Here is a 16,429-nt window from a genome sequence, read left to right as displayed (position 1 = left end):
GGCGCCAGGATTTGCACGTTTGCGGCCATCACTTTCAACGGAGGATTACTACCAGAATAGCATTTCGCTTGTCCGGCATTCGGGTAAACGCAAGCACAAGCGGACTGGGCCTGGCCATTTCACCGTGCCGTTTTACGGAATGAGCAGAGGCGCAAACTTGAACGGTCTGCACGTTGCAGCCACCTGGTGGCACAGAGCTCAACCGAACACAGTAGCTGTAATGAAGTCTATTCTACTTTGCTGCTGGTGTAAATTTTCCTTAGAAGCATAATCTTGAACACATTGTTTTTGTAAATGTTTAAAATGTTTTACACTTGGTTAGAGCAATATTAGCTCTTTGTTTGACTGGTTGGGCTCTGCACCACCAGGTGGCTGGACCATGCAGACTGATCAGGCTGCTCACGTACGTCTACGCTAAAGCTCCTTCATCAGCTTGAGTTTATGCCTCCACTCGTCCATCGCAATTCCCATCTTGCCTGTGGTTACCAGAATGGACCTCAGACTCTGCCCAGGCGGCGCTGCGCAAAAACCCGTCACCAGCGCCCCCATCAGAGCCTTGGCACGAACTGAGTAGTGCAAGGAGAGCTGTCCGCAAGCGAAGGTGCATAGGCCACAATGGACCCTTCTTTTTCGTTTGTGTTGAGGCATGGTTTCCTAAAAATCAAGGACCTGGAAAGCTTCTTCCGCCCATCCACGCTTCGGAAAGGAAGCTCAGCAGGGCGAAGTACGTGTACAATATAAAGTATTAAGTGTTATTTCGGCGTGCTGCAACTCGCAAGTACAGAGAGCATCAGGTTTGTCTATAGGTATATCAGCATAAAAATCTAAACATTTCAAATTGGTTCATATTGAGTATGTCCTGAACACAAGACTTAACTATCTCCTATATCTTTATGTATTTTATCGTAATGTTTTGTCTCGCAATTATTTACAGAGAGTAAATCCATTCATAGCCTTCTCCAGGGCAGCAAACAGAAAACGTTTTCCAAGGCAGCAAACAGCGTGCGATCATAATGAAAGTAAGCTTCCGACAGCGCCTACGCGCTGCATCTTTCTTTCTCGCAGGAGCTACAGCATCGCTCAGTACCTTAATTTGAACTTTTCGCAGACGCTTTGAGCAACAAGCGCGCACAAATAAATGTAAATAAACGTGACATTTTTTCTTTACACACGTGCATTACTCCGCAATTACTCATCCAGTGCTCCTACAGCAAATTTATTGCTCAGATTTGAAAAACGCAGTCGAGCAGGCTCAGCACATTGCGAAGCGTGCTTGTTGCATCGGCGCAGGACATACAAAATACCGAAAGTAGAAATGAGCTCGCGATACAACGATGCTCTAGAACAGGATTTTGAATTCATAAATGAACCAAAATGTTCAGTTAAGCTGACCTGCCAAATCTCTCCGTTCCACTTGTTGAGTCAAGCGGAGGCGGACATCTGTTAAAAGGTGGAGATATCAATGGCACATAAGGAGGATGGTTCGCAACATTGTTTTTTCTGTTACCAACGAAGTGGCGGCTGCAGATTCTTGAGTTCTCATTTGGTCACCACGGTCCTCCATCAGGGCTACGCAACACAATTACAGAAGAACAAAATTGTCGCACTTTCTCATGCAAGCCGCTGCGTTGTGGGGAATGCAAGTAATCCAATTACCCAACAGGTTGAACGGCCCACAGCGCTCTCGCCTTTCCCCTTCATACGATCGCGATGGGAATCGGCAAAACTGAACATTATTCGGCAAACTGAATGTTACAGAAAGTTATTCCGTCCTTCACATTCATGGCAATTTACAACACAACAGTAGCGTCGATTGCGGCGTTTCTTCGTAGCACGCGGAGCTATCGCAGTTGCTGTCGCTTCTACCATCAGTCTGACGAGTGAGCCAGCAAGCGCTTTATGGCAGTTCGGCGGCGCGTCCGGCTAGCGTAGAAATTCATAGCTCTCTGTCTGGGTGGTAAATGCGGAAAATTCTCGCAATATGGACCAAAATCTAGTTAAATCGTTGTTTCGCAGTCGCTAGCTGCATAGGCAACTTAGCAAGGGAGTCGGGCTTCGCACTACTCAATTACAGCCTCTTCGCACCGGCAGGTGGCGCTACGGTCTTGCAAAACTCCAGAGTCTGACGTCCATACCGGACACGCTCGGCGCTGCGACAGAATGCGTACAAGGCTTCGCTGCTCGTCGCTTTGATAGATCTCGCTTGGGATTGAGTGCCAAGCTGCTGGCGTTGAGGTTGGAAAGGCTTTGACGTTTGGTCCTCGACAACCAGAAATAGACAACACGACGTGCCATCATGACGCAGAGCCAGTGAAGGCAGAGCTTAGCCCCAATCACTCGGCGAACGAGTTGAGGAGAAAATGCACGGCTATGAAGGAGGGTAACTGGTAATCGTCTGTAGGTTTCGTAATATTTTTTTTTCTTTATATTTCTTAATTGTAGTGCGAATGATTAACTGTAGCTGTGCCCTAGGTGTCTACAACATGTGTCCGAACCATTTCAGGGGCCCTTTAAGAAATAGTACAAACATAGTTTTATAGGATTGATTTGAAGCTGATTATCTCTGCACCAAGAATACACATTGTTAAGATCAGTGCTAAGGGTGTCTTGAAGCACGGTAAACGATTTCTGTGATTAAAAAATGGTCGTGCCATCAGCATATACAAAACAGTCAAAAATGGCAAGTACATTAGGTAGGCCATTTATAAAGATTAAGAACAACAATGGACCTAGTATAGAGCCTTGGGGAATGCCACAGTTAATTAATTAGTAAAAGAGAACCGGCCAATAATATACATTGATTGAGGTCTGTTAGACAAGTAGCTACGAATAAGATTTAAAGGTGGGCCAGTAATACCGAAAGACTCAAGCTTCTGCAGAAGAATAGAATGATCTAGGGAGTCAATGCTTCTGTTAGATCAATGAATATGGTTCCTACAATAAAACCTTTGTCAATAAATTGTTTAATCTCTGAAGTTAATGCCAATTCCATTGAATAACCATGCCTAAAACTAAACAAGAATGAAGAAAGAAGGTTAAATTTATTTAGATAGTGTATTAGACGACTGTAAATAAGTTTTTCAATGGCTTTACTAAAAAAGTGGCAAAATGCAAATTGGGCGGTAGTTATTATTGTTGACAAGAGAATCTTTTTTGAACACAGGGACTACTTTTCCATGTTTCAGCAAATCAGGAAATGTACCTGTTCAAAAACTTCTGTTACCATTGGTTTTTACAGATATTGTCAGCCACAACCAGTTTTGTCCAAGAAGGCTGGATATAATCCAGGTCAGGTCCAGTAACATTAAGAGAAGTACTTTTAAAGCTTCTGAGGAAACCAGACAAGGGAAAAATGACTGAGGGCTACATGGGAGATGGCACTGAACACTAGGCGATAGTGTATTCTAGCAAGCGGCAAAATTATAACTAAAAGCATTTCATATGCCAGTCTCCTTAGTGCATACAACACTGTTATAAATTATTTGTTAATGTCTGTCAGACTCTGTAATAGGAAATTGTTTAATAAGCTCCCAATTACACCTGGTATTTGTTCCATTCTGAAATATCCATTGTTCATAATAGTTCCGTTTTGCACGTATACCAAAAAGGGTATTGCTATAATTCCTAAACCTAGTTTGTAAAGCTGTTTGAGAGGCTGCAATTTCACCTTTTTGAGAAGATTATCCTTTTTTTATTATAGAGTGCAGCAACACATTTGTAATCCAAGGATGTCTAGGAGATGAGAATCTATGCTTAAGGAACACACGAGTTGTGCAGTCTGTTATTGCTGATAAAGATATCAAATTCGCCCTCACAGGACAGTTTCCCTAAAGAAACACTGTTCCAATATGTACCTTGCACTTTCTGTACAAATAAAGTTTCACTGAAATAACTTTTGGTATATTGGCAACATGCGTATGCTTTCAGACACCTAGAAAGAAGAGCAGAGGATAGTGGTCAGTAATGAAATATCTATTACTCAAGTGGTATAATCAGAAGGTGACGAGGAAAATGTATGATCTATCAAAGTGCAAGAACCGAAGTGTCACGCCTTGTTGGAATATCGATTAAAGAGAAACCATAGCTAATGCAAGCAATAGATATAATCGGAGCATGATCGACAGTTGAGATCGAGTATGTTTACGTTAATGTCACCACAAATGATGATGTTCTTGCTTTGATGTTTCGAAAATTTGTCTGTTTTGCGCTGTTAATTTCCGAAACATGAATCGCCCCCAACTCGTGCAAGTTTCTCTTGTAGTGCAGTTCTTGTTTTCATTGGTTAAGATGCTAAGTATTTCTTCTAGCTGTGAAAAAAAAGTAAGAATAAGATGATGGTGGGGAATGATAAATAGATGCCAAAATTTACAGGACAATCTGCACGAACTCCAACCAGACAGACTCACACAATAGATCGCGGTACGAAAGATTATAATGACAAGATTACACTATAATGACAAGATTACGATATATATATGTATATATTGCTACGGAAGCATAAAAGAAGAGAGAGGAGGAAGGTCGCGAGACGCTGGCGGCTGCGTGTTGTTGCTAGTCAGCCATCTTAGCCTCATTGACTCTGCTTGTATATACACTGTAGTAAATACAGTCTTATACTCCCAACATCCCCATAACATATTGGTGGAAGTGCGGGGTATAAGTTTGCACAGAGCTAAATATTTCTCGTCCATTGATCTTCGATCCGGCTACTGGCAGATATCAGTTGATGAAATGGACTGCGAGAAGACGGCCTTCATCACACCTGATGTTAACATATTAGTTCAAAGTCATGCCTTTTGGATTATGCAATGCTCCTGCAATATTTGAATGTATGATGGACTCTCTTCTGCGAGGCTACAAATGGACCACCTGTCTTTGTTATCTTAACGATGTTATTGTTTTTCTCCCACGTTCGACAGCCAACTTACCCAACTCGCTGCCATTCTTGCGGTCTTTCAAAAAGCCGGCCTCCAACTGAGCTCCACGAAATGTCAATTCGGGCACCGTCAGATTACCATGTTGGGACACCTCATTTACACATCCAGTGTACAACCAGATCCGGAAAAAGTTTGCACCGTACGCAGTTTCCCTGTGCCACGTCCTGCTTCTGACATGTGTTTTCGTCGGCCCATGTTCTTACTTTCGCCTTTTCGTCAACAAACTTTGCCGACGTTGCTCAGCCTTTGGCAGATCTTAAGAAAGACACGCCATTCTCATGGGACCCTGAGCAGGATCACGCATTCACCGCTTTCTTCAGGTTTCTAACTACCTCTCCCATACTTGCCCACTTTGATCCATCTACACCGACCAAAGTCCATACTGACGCAAGCATCGTCACTGGCATCGGCACTGTTCTCGCCCAGCAACAGAATGGTACCGAGTGTGTGATAACTTACGCCAGCCGCCTGCTGTCACCTGCGGAGAGAATTACTCGATCACTGAGCGGGAGTGCTTGGCTTTAGTTCGGGCTGTCGCCAAGCTCCAGCCATATTTGTAAGGCCACATGTTTTCAGTCATTACAGACCACCACACACTCAGCTGGCTGTCTTCCCTCCAGGACCCAACAGGCCGGCTTCGTCACTGCGCTTTGTGGCTCCAAGAATTTTCATGTATTATCAACTATAAGTCTGGACGTCTGCACAAGGACGCTGACTTCCTCTCTCATCCCCCCGTGGATCCTCCCAATCCTGCTGCGCACGATCCGGTGACCTGCGTGATGGCTTTGACTCACATGACTGACATGCGCGCTGAACAACAATGCGACGCATCCTTACAGTCCATCATCGTCGGAGTCCAATCTCACAGCACCGATGGCACATGCCGCATGTTCGTGCTGCACTACGGCATCCTCTACCGCCGCAGTATCAACCCTGACAGCCCTGAGTTGCTCCTTGTTCTCCCTCGTCATCTGCGATCCATCATTCTAGCACACCTTCACAGTGCACCGGCAGCGGGACACCTTGTAGTTTTGCATACATATGACCGTGTATGACGCCGGTTCTTCTGGCCAGGTCTCTATCGCTCTGTGCATCGTTATGTCGCAACTTGCGAATTGCGCCGGAAAAAACCTCCCTTGCCGCCTATCGGATGACTCCATCCAATTGAAGCTCCCTATGAACCGTTCTCGAATATAATTATAACCCTAATACTAATTGTAAATATTCATCTCATCTGATTGCCGTGCTATCGTTTGCTAACGAAGCTTTCCCTCAAGTCTAAATATTTTAAGGCAGTTTTTCGTGTGCGTATCATGGCTACGCACGCTTATATCGCATTCCGTTTCTCTACCACGGGTGCGCTTTAAAACCACGGCGCTGCAGTTTTTGCTTTTCTCTTCTTTCTTCTTCTCCGCCCTTAAACTGGCTCTCTTCACTGTACTACACGCAGAGACAAAGAAACAGCACGCGCATGCGATCCCATAGATGAGATGAATATATATATATATATATATATATATATATATTCATCTCATATATATATATATATATATAGAGAGAAAACTATCAGTCATAGCTCTCGTAGTATAGCCCTCTGGGCCGTTTCCTTTTTTTTTCGAAAGTAGTCCTATTAGGGTTATTATAATTACACGAAGGTATTTCGCCCTCATCAGCAGCAGTCCTTGGTATAGTTATTCTGGCGGCTAGCTTCCCACGCTATGCGTGCCGCCATCGCACCTGGTTAAGCTTTTCCTAGACGCTAGAGTTAGGCTTTGTCCGCGCAACCTTGAGCGATCGGAAAGCGCGTTTCCCCCTCTTGGCCGGCGGAGAAGGGAAGCTTCGTTCCGGCCGCGAAGCTCTCCACATCTCTGTAAGGTGCCTTGGGGATGTCTCGTGCCGAAGATGCCCTCTCGGTGAGCGCATATTTCACCCCTCATCTTTTAAGAGGTTCAATACATACAAGCATTTGCCTAGCAAACCAGATTTTTTTTTTTTTCAAGGGAATTTTCCACGTCTCAGTAATTTCTCTCGTCGTATTCGAGTGCTGATTGCCGTGTTATAGTTTGTTAACGAAGCTTTCCCTCAAGTCTAAATATTTTAAGGCAGTTTTCCTAGCCTCTAAAGCCGCTCGAGTTGGCTCTTCTCCTTGAGCGGCCATTTTTCCTAGAAAGTATGCCTTCCAACTATATGCCTTCCAACAACATGAGTCTCTTTCCACGTAAGTGTGAGGCTCGGAGCAGGAGCTGTGGCGCTTGAAAGTAGCCTGGGACCTGACGAACCAACCGACTGAGCTATCTTTCTGGGCAACATCGAAGGGTCACGAGTTCAAATCACCTGTTAAGATCCTTTCTTTTTCTGCCCCTTTTTCTTTCTTTTTTTTTTCTTTTTTTTCTTTCTTTTAATGTCTTTTCCTTTATTTTATCACTGTACGGGAACCCTCCTAAAAAAAAATATATATATATATATTTATATAGATCTTCAAATATTTATGGCCTCACACTCACATGTGCAGGTCATAAATACCAGGTTCTCTAGCCGAGTGCCATCCATGCGGTATAACCGAGCTCAGATTGGTCCACCTTGACTGACCAAGTAGGGCACCACTGTAGGTTAAATGAGGCGTACAACTCCTGCGGGACCCGCCGTGGTTGCTCAGTGGTTATGGTGTTAGACTGCTGAGCACGAGGTCGCGGGATCGGACCCCGACCACGGCGGCCGCATTTCGATGGGGGCGAAATGCGAAAACACCCGTGTACTTAGAATTAGGTGCACGTTAAAGAACCCCAGGTGGTCGAAATTTTCGGAGTCCTCCACTACGGCGTGCATAATCAGAAAGTGGTTTTGTCACGTAAAACCCCATAAATTAATTTTTAATTTAACTCCTACGGGGACGGTAGAGTATCCGTCTCCAGTGCAAGAGGACCGTGATTCAAATCCCGGTGCCGCGCTATTCTCCACCGGAAAATACAAAAAAAAAAAAACGTGTGTTGAGAAAATTGCACAAACAGGCCTGGAGTGCGGCCTGATCCCGGTGACCAGAACCGGTAACGCACTCTCTCACCAGAGCAGGATTGGCCACCCTGGTGCAGTACTTGGCCACAACCTCCTATATGAATACAACAATCAAACCCCGGCCCTCAGTCCCCAGCAGCCGCGAAGCAACTGACCACGGCGGCGGTCAGATCTGTGACGCTGCAGAGGGTGCTAAGAATACCTGGCTCCGGACAGGCCGCCATTGGAATCTGAACCTGGCAACGTTTAACGTTAGAACGCTATCTAGTGAGGCGAGTCTAGCAGTGTTATTGGAGGAATTAGAGGGTAGTAAATGGGATATAATAGGGCTCAGTGAGGTTAGGAGGACAAAAGAAGCATATACAGTGCTAAAAAGCGGGCATGTACTGTGCTACCGGGGCCTAGCGGAGAGACGAGAACTAGGAGTCGGATTCCTGATTAATAAGGAAATAGCTGGTAACATACAGGAATTCTATAGCATTAACGAGAGGGTGGCATGTCTTGTTGTGAAACTTAATAAGAGGTACAAAATGAAGGTTGTTCAGGTCTACGCTCCTACATCTAGTCATGATGACCAGGAAGTCGAAAGCTTTTATGAAGACGTAGAATCGGCGATGGGTAAAGTCAAAACAAAATACACTATACTGATGGGCGACTTCAATGCCAGGGTAGGCAAGAAGCAGGCTGGAGACAAGTCAGTGGGGGAATATGGCATAGGCTCTAGGAATAGCAGAGGAGAATTATTAGTAGAGTTTGCAGAACAGAATAATATGCGTATAATGAATACCTTTTTCCGCAAGCGGGTTAGCCGAAAGTGGACGTGGAGGAGCCCGAATGGTGAGACTAGAAATGAAATCGACTTCATACTCTGCGCGAACCCTGGCATCATTCAAGATGTAGACGTGCTCGGCAAGGTACGCTGCAGTGACCACAGGATGGTAAGAACTCGAATTAGCCTAGACTTGAGGAGGGAACGAAAGAAACTGGTACACAAGAAGCCAATCAATGAGTTAGCGGTAAGAGGGAAACTAGAGGAATTCCGGATCAAACTACAGAACAGGTATTCGGCTTTAACTCAGGAAGAGGACCTTAGTGTTGAAGCAATGAACGACAATCTCATGGGCATCATTAAGGAGTGCGCAATAGAAGTCGGTGGTAACGCCGTTAGACAGGAAACCAGTAAGCTATCGCAGGAGACGAAAGATCTGATCAAGAAACGCCAATGTATGAAAGCCTCTAATCCTACAGCTAGAATAGAACTGGCAGAACTTTCTAAGTTAATCAACAAGCGTAAGACAGCGGACATCAGGAACTATAATATGGATAGAATTGAACAGGCTCTCAGGAACGGAGGAAGCCTAAAAACAGTGAAGAAGAAACTAGGAATAGGCAAGAATCAGATGTGTGCGTTAAGAGACAAAGCCGGCAATATCGTTACTAATATGGACGAGATAGTTCAAGTGGCTGAGGAGTTCTATAGAGATTTATACAGTACCAGTGGCACCCACGACGATAGTGGAAGAGAGAATAGCCTAGAGGAATTCGAAATCCCACAGGTAACGCCAGAAGAAGTAAAGAAAGCCTTAGGAGCTATGCAAAAGGGGAAGGCAGCTGGGGAGGATCAGGTAACAGCAGATTTGTTGAAGGATGGTGGTCAGATTGTTCTAGAGAAACTGGCCACCCTGTATAGGCAATGCCTCATAACCTCGAGCGTACCGGAATCTTGGAAGAACGCTAACATAATCCTAATCCATAAGAAAGGGGACGCCAAAGACTTGAAAAATTATAGACCGATCAGCTTACTGTCCGTTGCCTACAAAGTATTTACTAAGGTAATCGCAAATAGAATCAGGAACACCTTAGACTTCTGTCAGCCAAAGGACCAGGCAGGATTCCGTAAAGGCTACTCAACAATAGACCATATTCACACTATCAATCAAGTGATAGAGAAATGTGCAGAATATAACCAACCCTTATATATAGCTTTCATTGATTACGAGAAAGCGTTTGATTCAGTCGAAACCTCAGCAGTCATGGAGGCATTACGGAATCAGGGTGTAGATGAGCCATATGTAAAAATACTGGAAGATATCTATAGCGGCTCCACAGCCACCGTAGTCCTCCACAAAGAAAGCAACAAAATCCCTATAAAGAAAGGCGTCAGACAGGGAGATACGATATCTCCAATGCTATTCACAGCATGTTTACAGGAGGTATTCAGAGGCCTGGAGTGGGAAGAATTGGGGATAAAAGTCGATGGAGAATACCTTAGCAACTTGCGATTCGCTGATGATATTGCCTTGCTTAGTAACTCAGGAGACCAATTGCAATGCATGCTCACTGACCTGGAGAGGCAAAGCAGAAGGGTGGGTCTGAAAATTAATCTGCAGAAAACTAAAGTACTGTTTAACAGTCTCGGAAGAGAACAGCAGTTTACGATAGGTAGCGAAACACTGGAAGTGGTAAGGGAATACATCTACTTAGGGCAGGTAGTGACCACGGATCCGGATCATGAGACTGAAATAACCAGAAGAATAAGAATGGGTTGGGGTGCGTTTGGCAGGCATTCTCAAATCATGAACAGTAGGTTGCCACTATCCCTCAAAAGGAAAGTGTACAACAGCTGTGTGTTACCAGTACTCACATATGGGGCAGAAACCTGGAGGCTTACGAAAAGGGTTCTGCTGAAATTGAGAACGACGCAACGAGCTATGGAAAGAAGAATGATGGGTGTAACGTTAAGGGATAAGAAAAGAGCAGATTGGGTGAGGCAACAAACGCGGGTAAACGACATCTTAGTTGAAATCAAGAAAAAGAAATGGGCATGGGCCGGACATGTAATGAGGAGGGAAGATAACCGATGGTCACTAAGAGCTACGGACTGGATTCCAAGAGAAGGGAAGCGTAGCAGGGGGCGGCAGAGAGTTAGGTGGGCAGATGACATTAAGACGTTTGCAGGGACAACATGGCCACAATTAGTACATGACCGGGGTAGTTGGCGAAGTATGGGAGAGGCCTTTGCCCTGCAGTGGGCGTAACTAGGCTGATGATGATGATGATGATGATGATGAACCGTTCTTACCTGCTTGGCCCTTTTCCGACGACGATTAGAGGGAATAAGTGGATCGCCGTCACTACTGATTACGTGACACTCTACGCAATAACAAAGGAGTTGCCGATGAGTTGCGCAACAGACGTCGCCGATTTTCTCCTCCGGAACGTCATTCTCTACCATGGTGCTCCTCGACAGTTACTTACAGACCGCGGCTGCTAGTTTTTGTCTCGAGTTGTTAACCTCCTTCGCTCTTGTGCCACTGAGCACAAGCTGTCCACCAGCTACCACCCACAAACGAACAGTCTTACGGAACGTCTCAACCGCACAATCACACAGATGCTGTCGATGTAAGTCTCCAACGATCACCGCGACTGGCATGGCACGCTGGCCTATGTGACGTTCACATATAACTCGTCCTGACATGACAATGCAGGATATTCACTCTTTTATCTTTTGTATGGTCGCGACGCCACCAAGCCCTGAAAGAAGACAGAGGAAGAAGATCGCGAGACGCTGGCTGCTGCGTGTTGTTGGTGGTCAGCCATCTTTACTACTCTGACTCATCTTGTATATATATTGTAAATACAGTCTTTCTATACTTCCAACATCCCCCTAACAATATTCTGACTTGATTGGAAAAAAAAAACTATGTTGCCTACGCAGTACATGCACTGTGCTTAACTCCCTACGTGTTGAAATAAAGGTCGACAGAGTTCAAATTTGCTCATATTACAAAACAATGCTGCCTATATTGATGACATAAAATGTACGACATTACACTGAAGCAGAACAAAGAAATAAAGATAACATATACCATGTGACAATACTGTCACATTGTAGTGACGAAAAACACAGTAGCAGAACTGTGAATCAAGAATCTAACTCTTTATTGGGCAGAAATGTGCCCAGAAAACAGGTTACACTCAAAGCACAATGACAGCAGCGAGCACAGTCGGATGAGCGGGCCAAGTGCATCAGCTTTTATACATGACTCATCGAAGGTCCCAGCATAACCGCTGGTGCTCACATGTCTTCCAGAAAGTACTGCACAATTCGTGTTGTGCATTCAATCAGATTACACAAGGTTCGGTGACAACAGATAGAACCATAGATTACAATAAGGTAACTTTCGATACATGCAGATGCATCTTCTGCTGAGCGATAATATTTAATATTTATTAGCCAGTGAAAAGTAGCCACCAGAGAAAGGTAAGTGAGTATACATGTCAATATGACTGCACATGAGTGATACCCTTCAGCGTCACCAATGTCTATTTAATAGACCTGAAAAGGTTCTGGTACCAGGGTATTATGGCATTCGTGAAAGCCAATAAGCCATTGTATTTAAATTTACATTTGCACCAAGTTTACTAGCTTGAGTTTCACTATTGTACCTTGCAATGATTATTTGAGAGACAAAAGTGAGATGAAGTGGTCAGCGGTGTGAACAGGAGTGTTCACCCATGCCTTCGCTATACATTGCTGCACAACTATTTGGAAAGTTAGTACGGTCGTTCATATCACACTTTAAAGAACGAGCATGGTGAGCAGAGGAAGAACATTTTTTACCACATTTTTTTTTTAAGCAGCAACTCCACCAGACGAGCTGACGCGGTGAAATCTGTCCCTTGTAAATAATATCCAACTACTGTTTCTGCCCCCTCCTTTCCAAAGATTAGACAGGCATTGTGCTCCTCTCGGTGGCAGTTTCCAACCTGCTGTGTCATAAGGGTTTCCCTCTCTGTCCACTGAATGTGTGTTTTCAGATCGAATAATAGTCTGTATGAACATGCACGGCTGTACCTTTACAATAGCCAAGAAATTGACCATGCTTCATTTAGGTCTAAGGCTAATGGGTAGGCAGGACCAGGCCGGGTCTGGCCAAGCTCGGATCCTTCAGGTGAGGTTTGAAATTGCCGGGCTGTGCGCTTTCAGGCTTGGGCCTGACAAAATGGCCCATCCAGTGCTTTAATTGTGTACGATCTTTGTCAGAAAAGTTACAGGACAATTTTTTTTTATTTCTGAGTTTGCAGTACTAAAAAGTAAGAAATGTTCTTAGGTTACCTGGTATTTGTTCTTATTTGACATGACCTTGGCCATGTTTCCATGCCAACTCATTGGGTGGCAGGGCTGTGCTTAGCAACACATTGTTCAGGTTGTCGCATTATTTATTTATTTATTTATTTATTATTACCCTCAGGGCTTACAAGAAGCATTATAGAGGGGAGGGGCATTAGAATATCAGTACATATAAAATAAATACAAGGAGAAGTGAAGAACAGTTATACCGCAAATAATATACAGCAACAACAAGTAAATAAGCACAAAAGTAACAAGGCAAAAATAAACACTCAGAAATCAAGTAACAAGAATATAAAAAACGAAAACATGGAATAATAGCAATGAAAGAAAACGATAGCAATAGGTGACAACGTGATATTGACGCAGTTTTTAAGTAGGCTTACAATTCGTTTGATAGTGCTCTGCGAAAACGGTCTGTATCAGTGATAGCGACTAGTGACGCAGGCAGGTGGTTCCACTCATGACATGTTCTCGGCAAGAACGAGTGTGAGTAGGTAACTGTGCGCTGCGCAGGTACATGAACTTTGAAGCGATGATCGATACGTGCGGAGACATAAGATGCTGGTGTAATGTACCGGGACTTGAGCTCGTTGTTATGATAGTAGATTTTATGAAAGAGCGAAAGACGAGATAATTTTCTTCGGGAAGAGAGTTGACACAATGGATGCTGATTACGAGCAAAGAGCGAATATTAAGTTCTACATTAAGCTTGGGAAAACCCCTAGTGAAACGTGATTAAACAAGCATATGCAAGCGAGGCACTTTCAAGCAGTTGTGTTTTCAAGTGGCACAAAAGGTTTCTTGAAGGCAGAGATTCAGTGCAAGACAATCACAGAGCTGACTGCCCATCTACAGCACATACCAATGCAAACATGGAGTGTTTAAGGCAGTTATTGTAAGAAGGTCGTCGTGTAACTGTATATCAGAAGAATTGAATTTGAATTGTGATTGTGTCATAAGATTTTACGCGAAGATTTAGGGAAATGGAAACTTAATGTAAAAATTGTTCCTCACTCACTAACAGATGTAGAGAGAGAGGACAGACGATGAATTTGTGCTGAACATAGAGCCAGACGTGATCCAACCTTTGTGTCAAAGATTACTGCAGGGGATGAAAGTTGGTGCTACCAGTATGATCCTCCCACGAAGCATCAAAGTGCTGAATGGCGGAGTCATGGATCACCAGCCTCGAAAAAAGCCAAACGACAACCTTTGCGAACAAGACAATGTTGATTGCATTCTTGGATAGTAAAGGATTGGATCACCATGAGTATGTTCCTCCAGGTAAAACAGTGAACCGAACTCTTTACATCGAAGTCTTGAAACGTTTGCTAGAAGCAATTCGACGTCGCCGCCCTGATTTGTGGCATTCTCAGGATTGGTTCTTACTGCATGTAATGCAAGACCCCATACTGCTTTATCTGTTAATGGGTATATGGCCAGACATTCTGTTATTGTCATCCCACATCCGCCATATTCACCGGACCTCTCACTGTGTGATCTTTTTTTCTTGTTTACACAAGTGAAAAAGCGACTGAAAGGAAAGGTTCATCAAGATATTGCGGAAATCCAATGGTCTGTGACAAATTAGCTTACAAGCATAGCAGTTACAGATTTCCCTGCTTGCTTCCAAGACCTGCAGAAATGTTGGCAATACTGTAGAGACAGCCGAGGATAGCAGCTAGGATCATTACTTGGCAAGTGCAATTTTCTACTTTTTACTACATTTGTCGAACTTTTCTGACAAAGCTTGTTATAACTTTCACGTTCATTATGCACTGATTTCACATCTTTCTTGTCGTATTTTAGCGACTCGTTGCGACGCTATGGGGACACAAAAGGGTCATTTTTTCTAGAAGCGGTTACACGATACCCAGATACGTCAAACCCGTGTGAAGTGAATTAAGACCTTCGTCCTCAAAAACAATAAAGCTAGTACATATATTTTCCGGCAAAGTGACTCCTGTCTCCGCCGCGATAAGCCTTGCTTCGTGTTTTCACGCCTATTAACGATGCTTGCGAATTTCACTGAGCCAAGGCGACAAAGGTGAAATGAGGCTACGGAAATTGTGTAAAATCATATCGCAATTAACAAATAAATGCGAAAGGCAGCTACACCTAGCGGAGCAACGTTTATAAAGCTAATTATGCTTACAATTTATGAGCGGAAGCGCACAAAAATTAATTCTGGGGTCTTACGCGCCAAAACCACGATCTGTTTATGAGGCATGCCATAGTGAGGGGGGGCTCCAGACTAATTTGGAACACCTGGGAACACCGTTAGAGAACATGCACATAAGCCTAAGCACACTGGTCTTACTGCATTTCGCCCCCCATCGTATGTGCGAAATCGACGACGAGCGCGCTTTCGGTAGCACACTTTGCCTTCGAGAGAGAGCGACTGCTGCCGCCCAGGCAAATACCTCCAAATACTGGCTACTGTATAATATAACTGAAACATGGGAAGCACGAGCAAAGAGCGTTGCAAATGGGAAGGTGCATGATTTATTTTCAACAGAGACGCACCCAAAGGAAACGGGCACTTGCCTGTATCTTGTGCCGAGGTACGCGAACCTAAGAAGATACCTCGGCGAAGCCATCCCAACACCAATAGTTTTTGCAAGGTGATCTAAGAAGGCAATTATCGCCAGCAATAACTGTATTTCACACAATCTGGAGAGAACGGCCTCATCGGACACAAGAACTGCTGGGGAAACGACAAAACATTCACAGACGCACTGCGTGCGGGTAGTACACTCTAGTGCGGGCATAGAGTTTCTCACTATATTACCATAGTGGATTGAATTCGTTTCAAACTTCATCTGGATGAATGGATGGCGGCTACACCCGTTGTAACGGGCGGCGGCTGGCGCCACCTAGCCTTTTGCTCCCCCTCCTATTTTTATTTTTCCTTTCTATATATCCCCTTCCCCTTAAACTAGTTTTCACTCCCCTCCTCCCCCCAATATAACTATCTAAAACAGTATAGAAAACATTACCTCCCCGATTTATGGTATTATCTCTCCCTTGACTTCCTCCACCAATCCTCTAGCCTCCCCTTCGTTACTGCCACTCTTTTCTCGTCTATCTCGTTCCCCGGAAAAACCTAATGCCCTTCCATATCTGCCACTGTTCCCTCTGCCAGAGTCGGGCGAAGGTCTGTGCATCTCAGCACTATATGCTCTGTGGTCTCCATTTCGGCTCCGCAAGCTGTGCACAAAAGGTCCACGTCTTCAAATTTAGCCCTGTATATTTTTGTTCGCAAAACCCCCGTCCTAGCTTCGAATAATAGTGAGCTGCCCCGCGAGTTATCAAAAAAGAGCTCTCTTTTAATCTTCTGTTT

At 44.3% G+C, this 16,429-nt stretch overlaps 1 protein-coding gene across 3 annotated transcripts in view; it reads right to left on the bottom strand.

Moving 5' to 3' along the window:
* The window catches only part of LOC126536301 (tRNA pseudouridine synthase-like 1), a 70,185-nt gene extending 54,266 nt beyond the window's left edge, over positions 1–15,919 (bottom strand). For 2 of the 3 annotated variants that reach the window (XM_050183221.3, XM_055073106.2), the window contains exon 1: positions 15,613–15,919. In XM_050183221.3, coding sequence (XP_050039178.2) covers positions 15,613–15,908 — 296 coding nt within the window. In that variant the 5' untranslated portion in view covers positions 15,909–15,919. The remainder of the gene's footprint in view (positions 1–15,612) is intronic. The other variant, XM_055073098.2, reaches the window with a different exon arrangement.
* Positions 15,920–16,429: the final 510 nt, after the last annotated feature.

Source organism: Dermacentor andersoni, chromosome 3, assembly GCF_023375885.2.
Source record: "Dermacentor andersoni chromosome 3, qqDerAnde1_hic_scaffold, whole genome shotgun sequence".
Classification (NCBI taxonomy): Eukaryota; Metazoa; Arthropoda; class Arachnida; order Ixodida; family Ixodidae; genus Dermacentor; species Dermacentor andersoni.
This window is presented reverse-complemented; position numbering and strand designations above follow the sequence as displayed.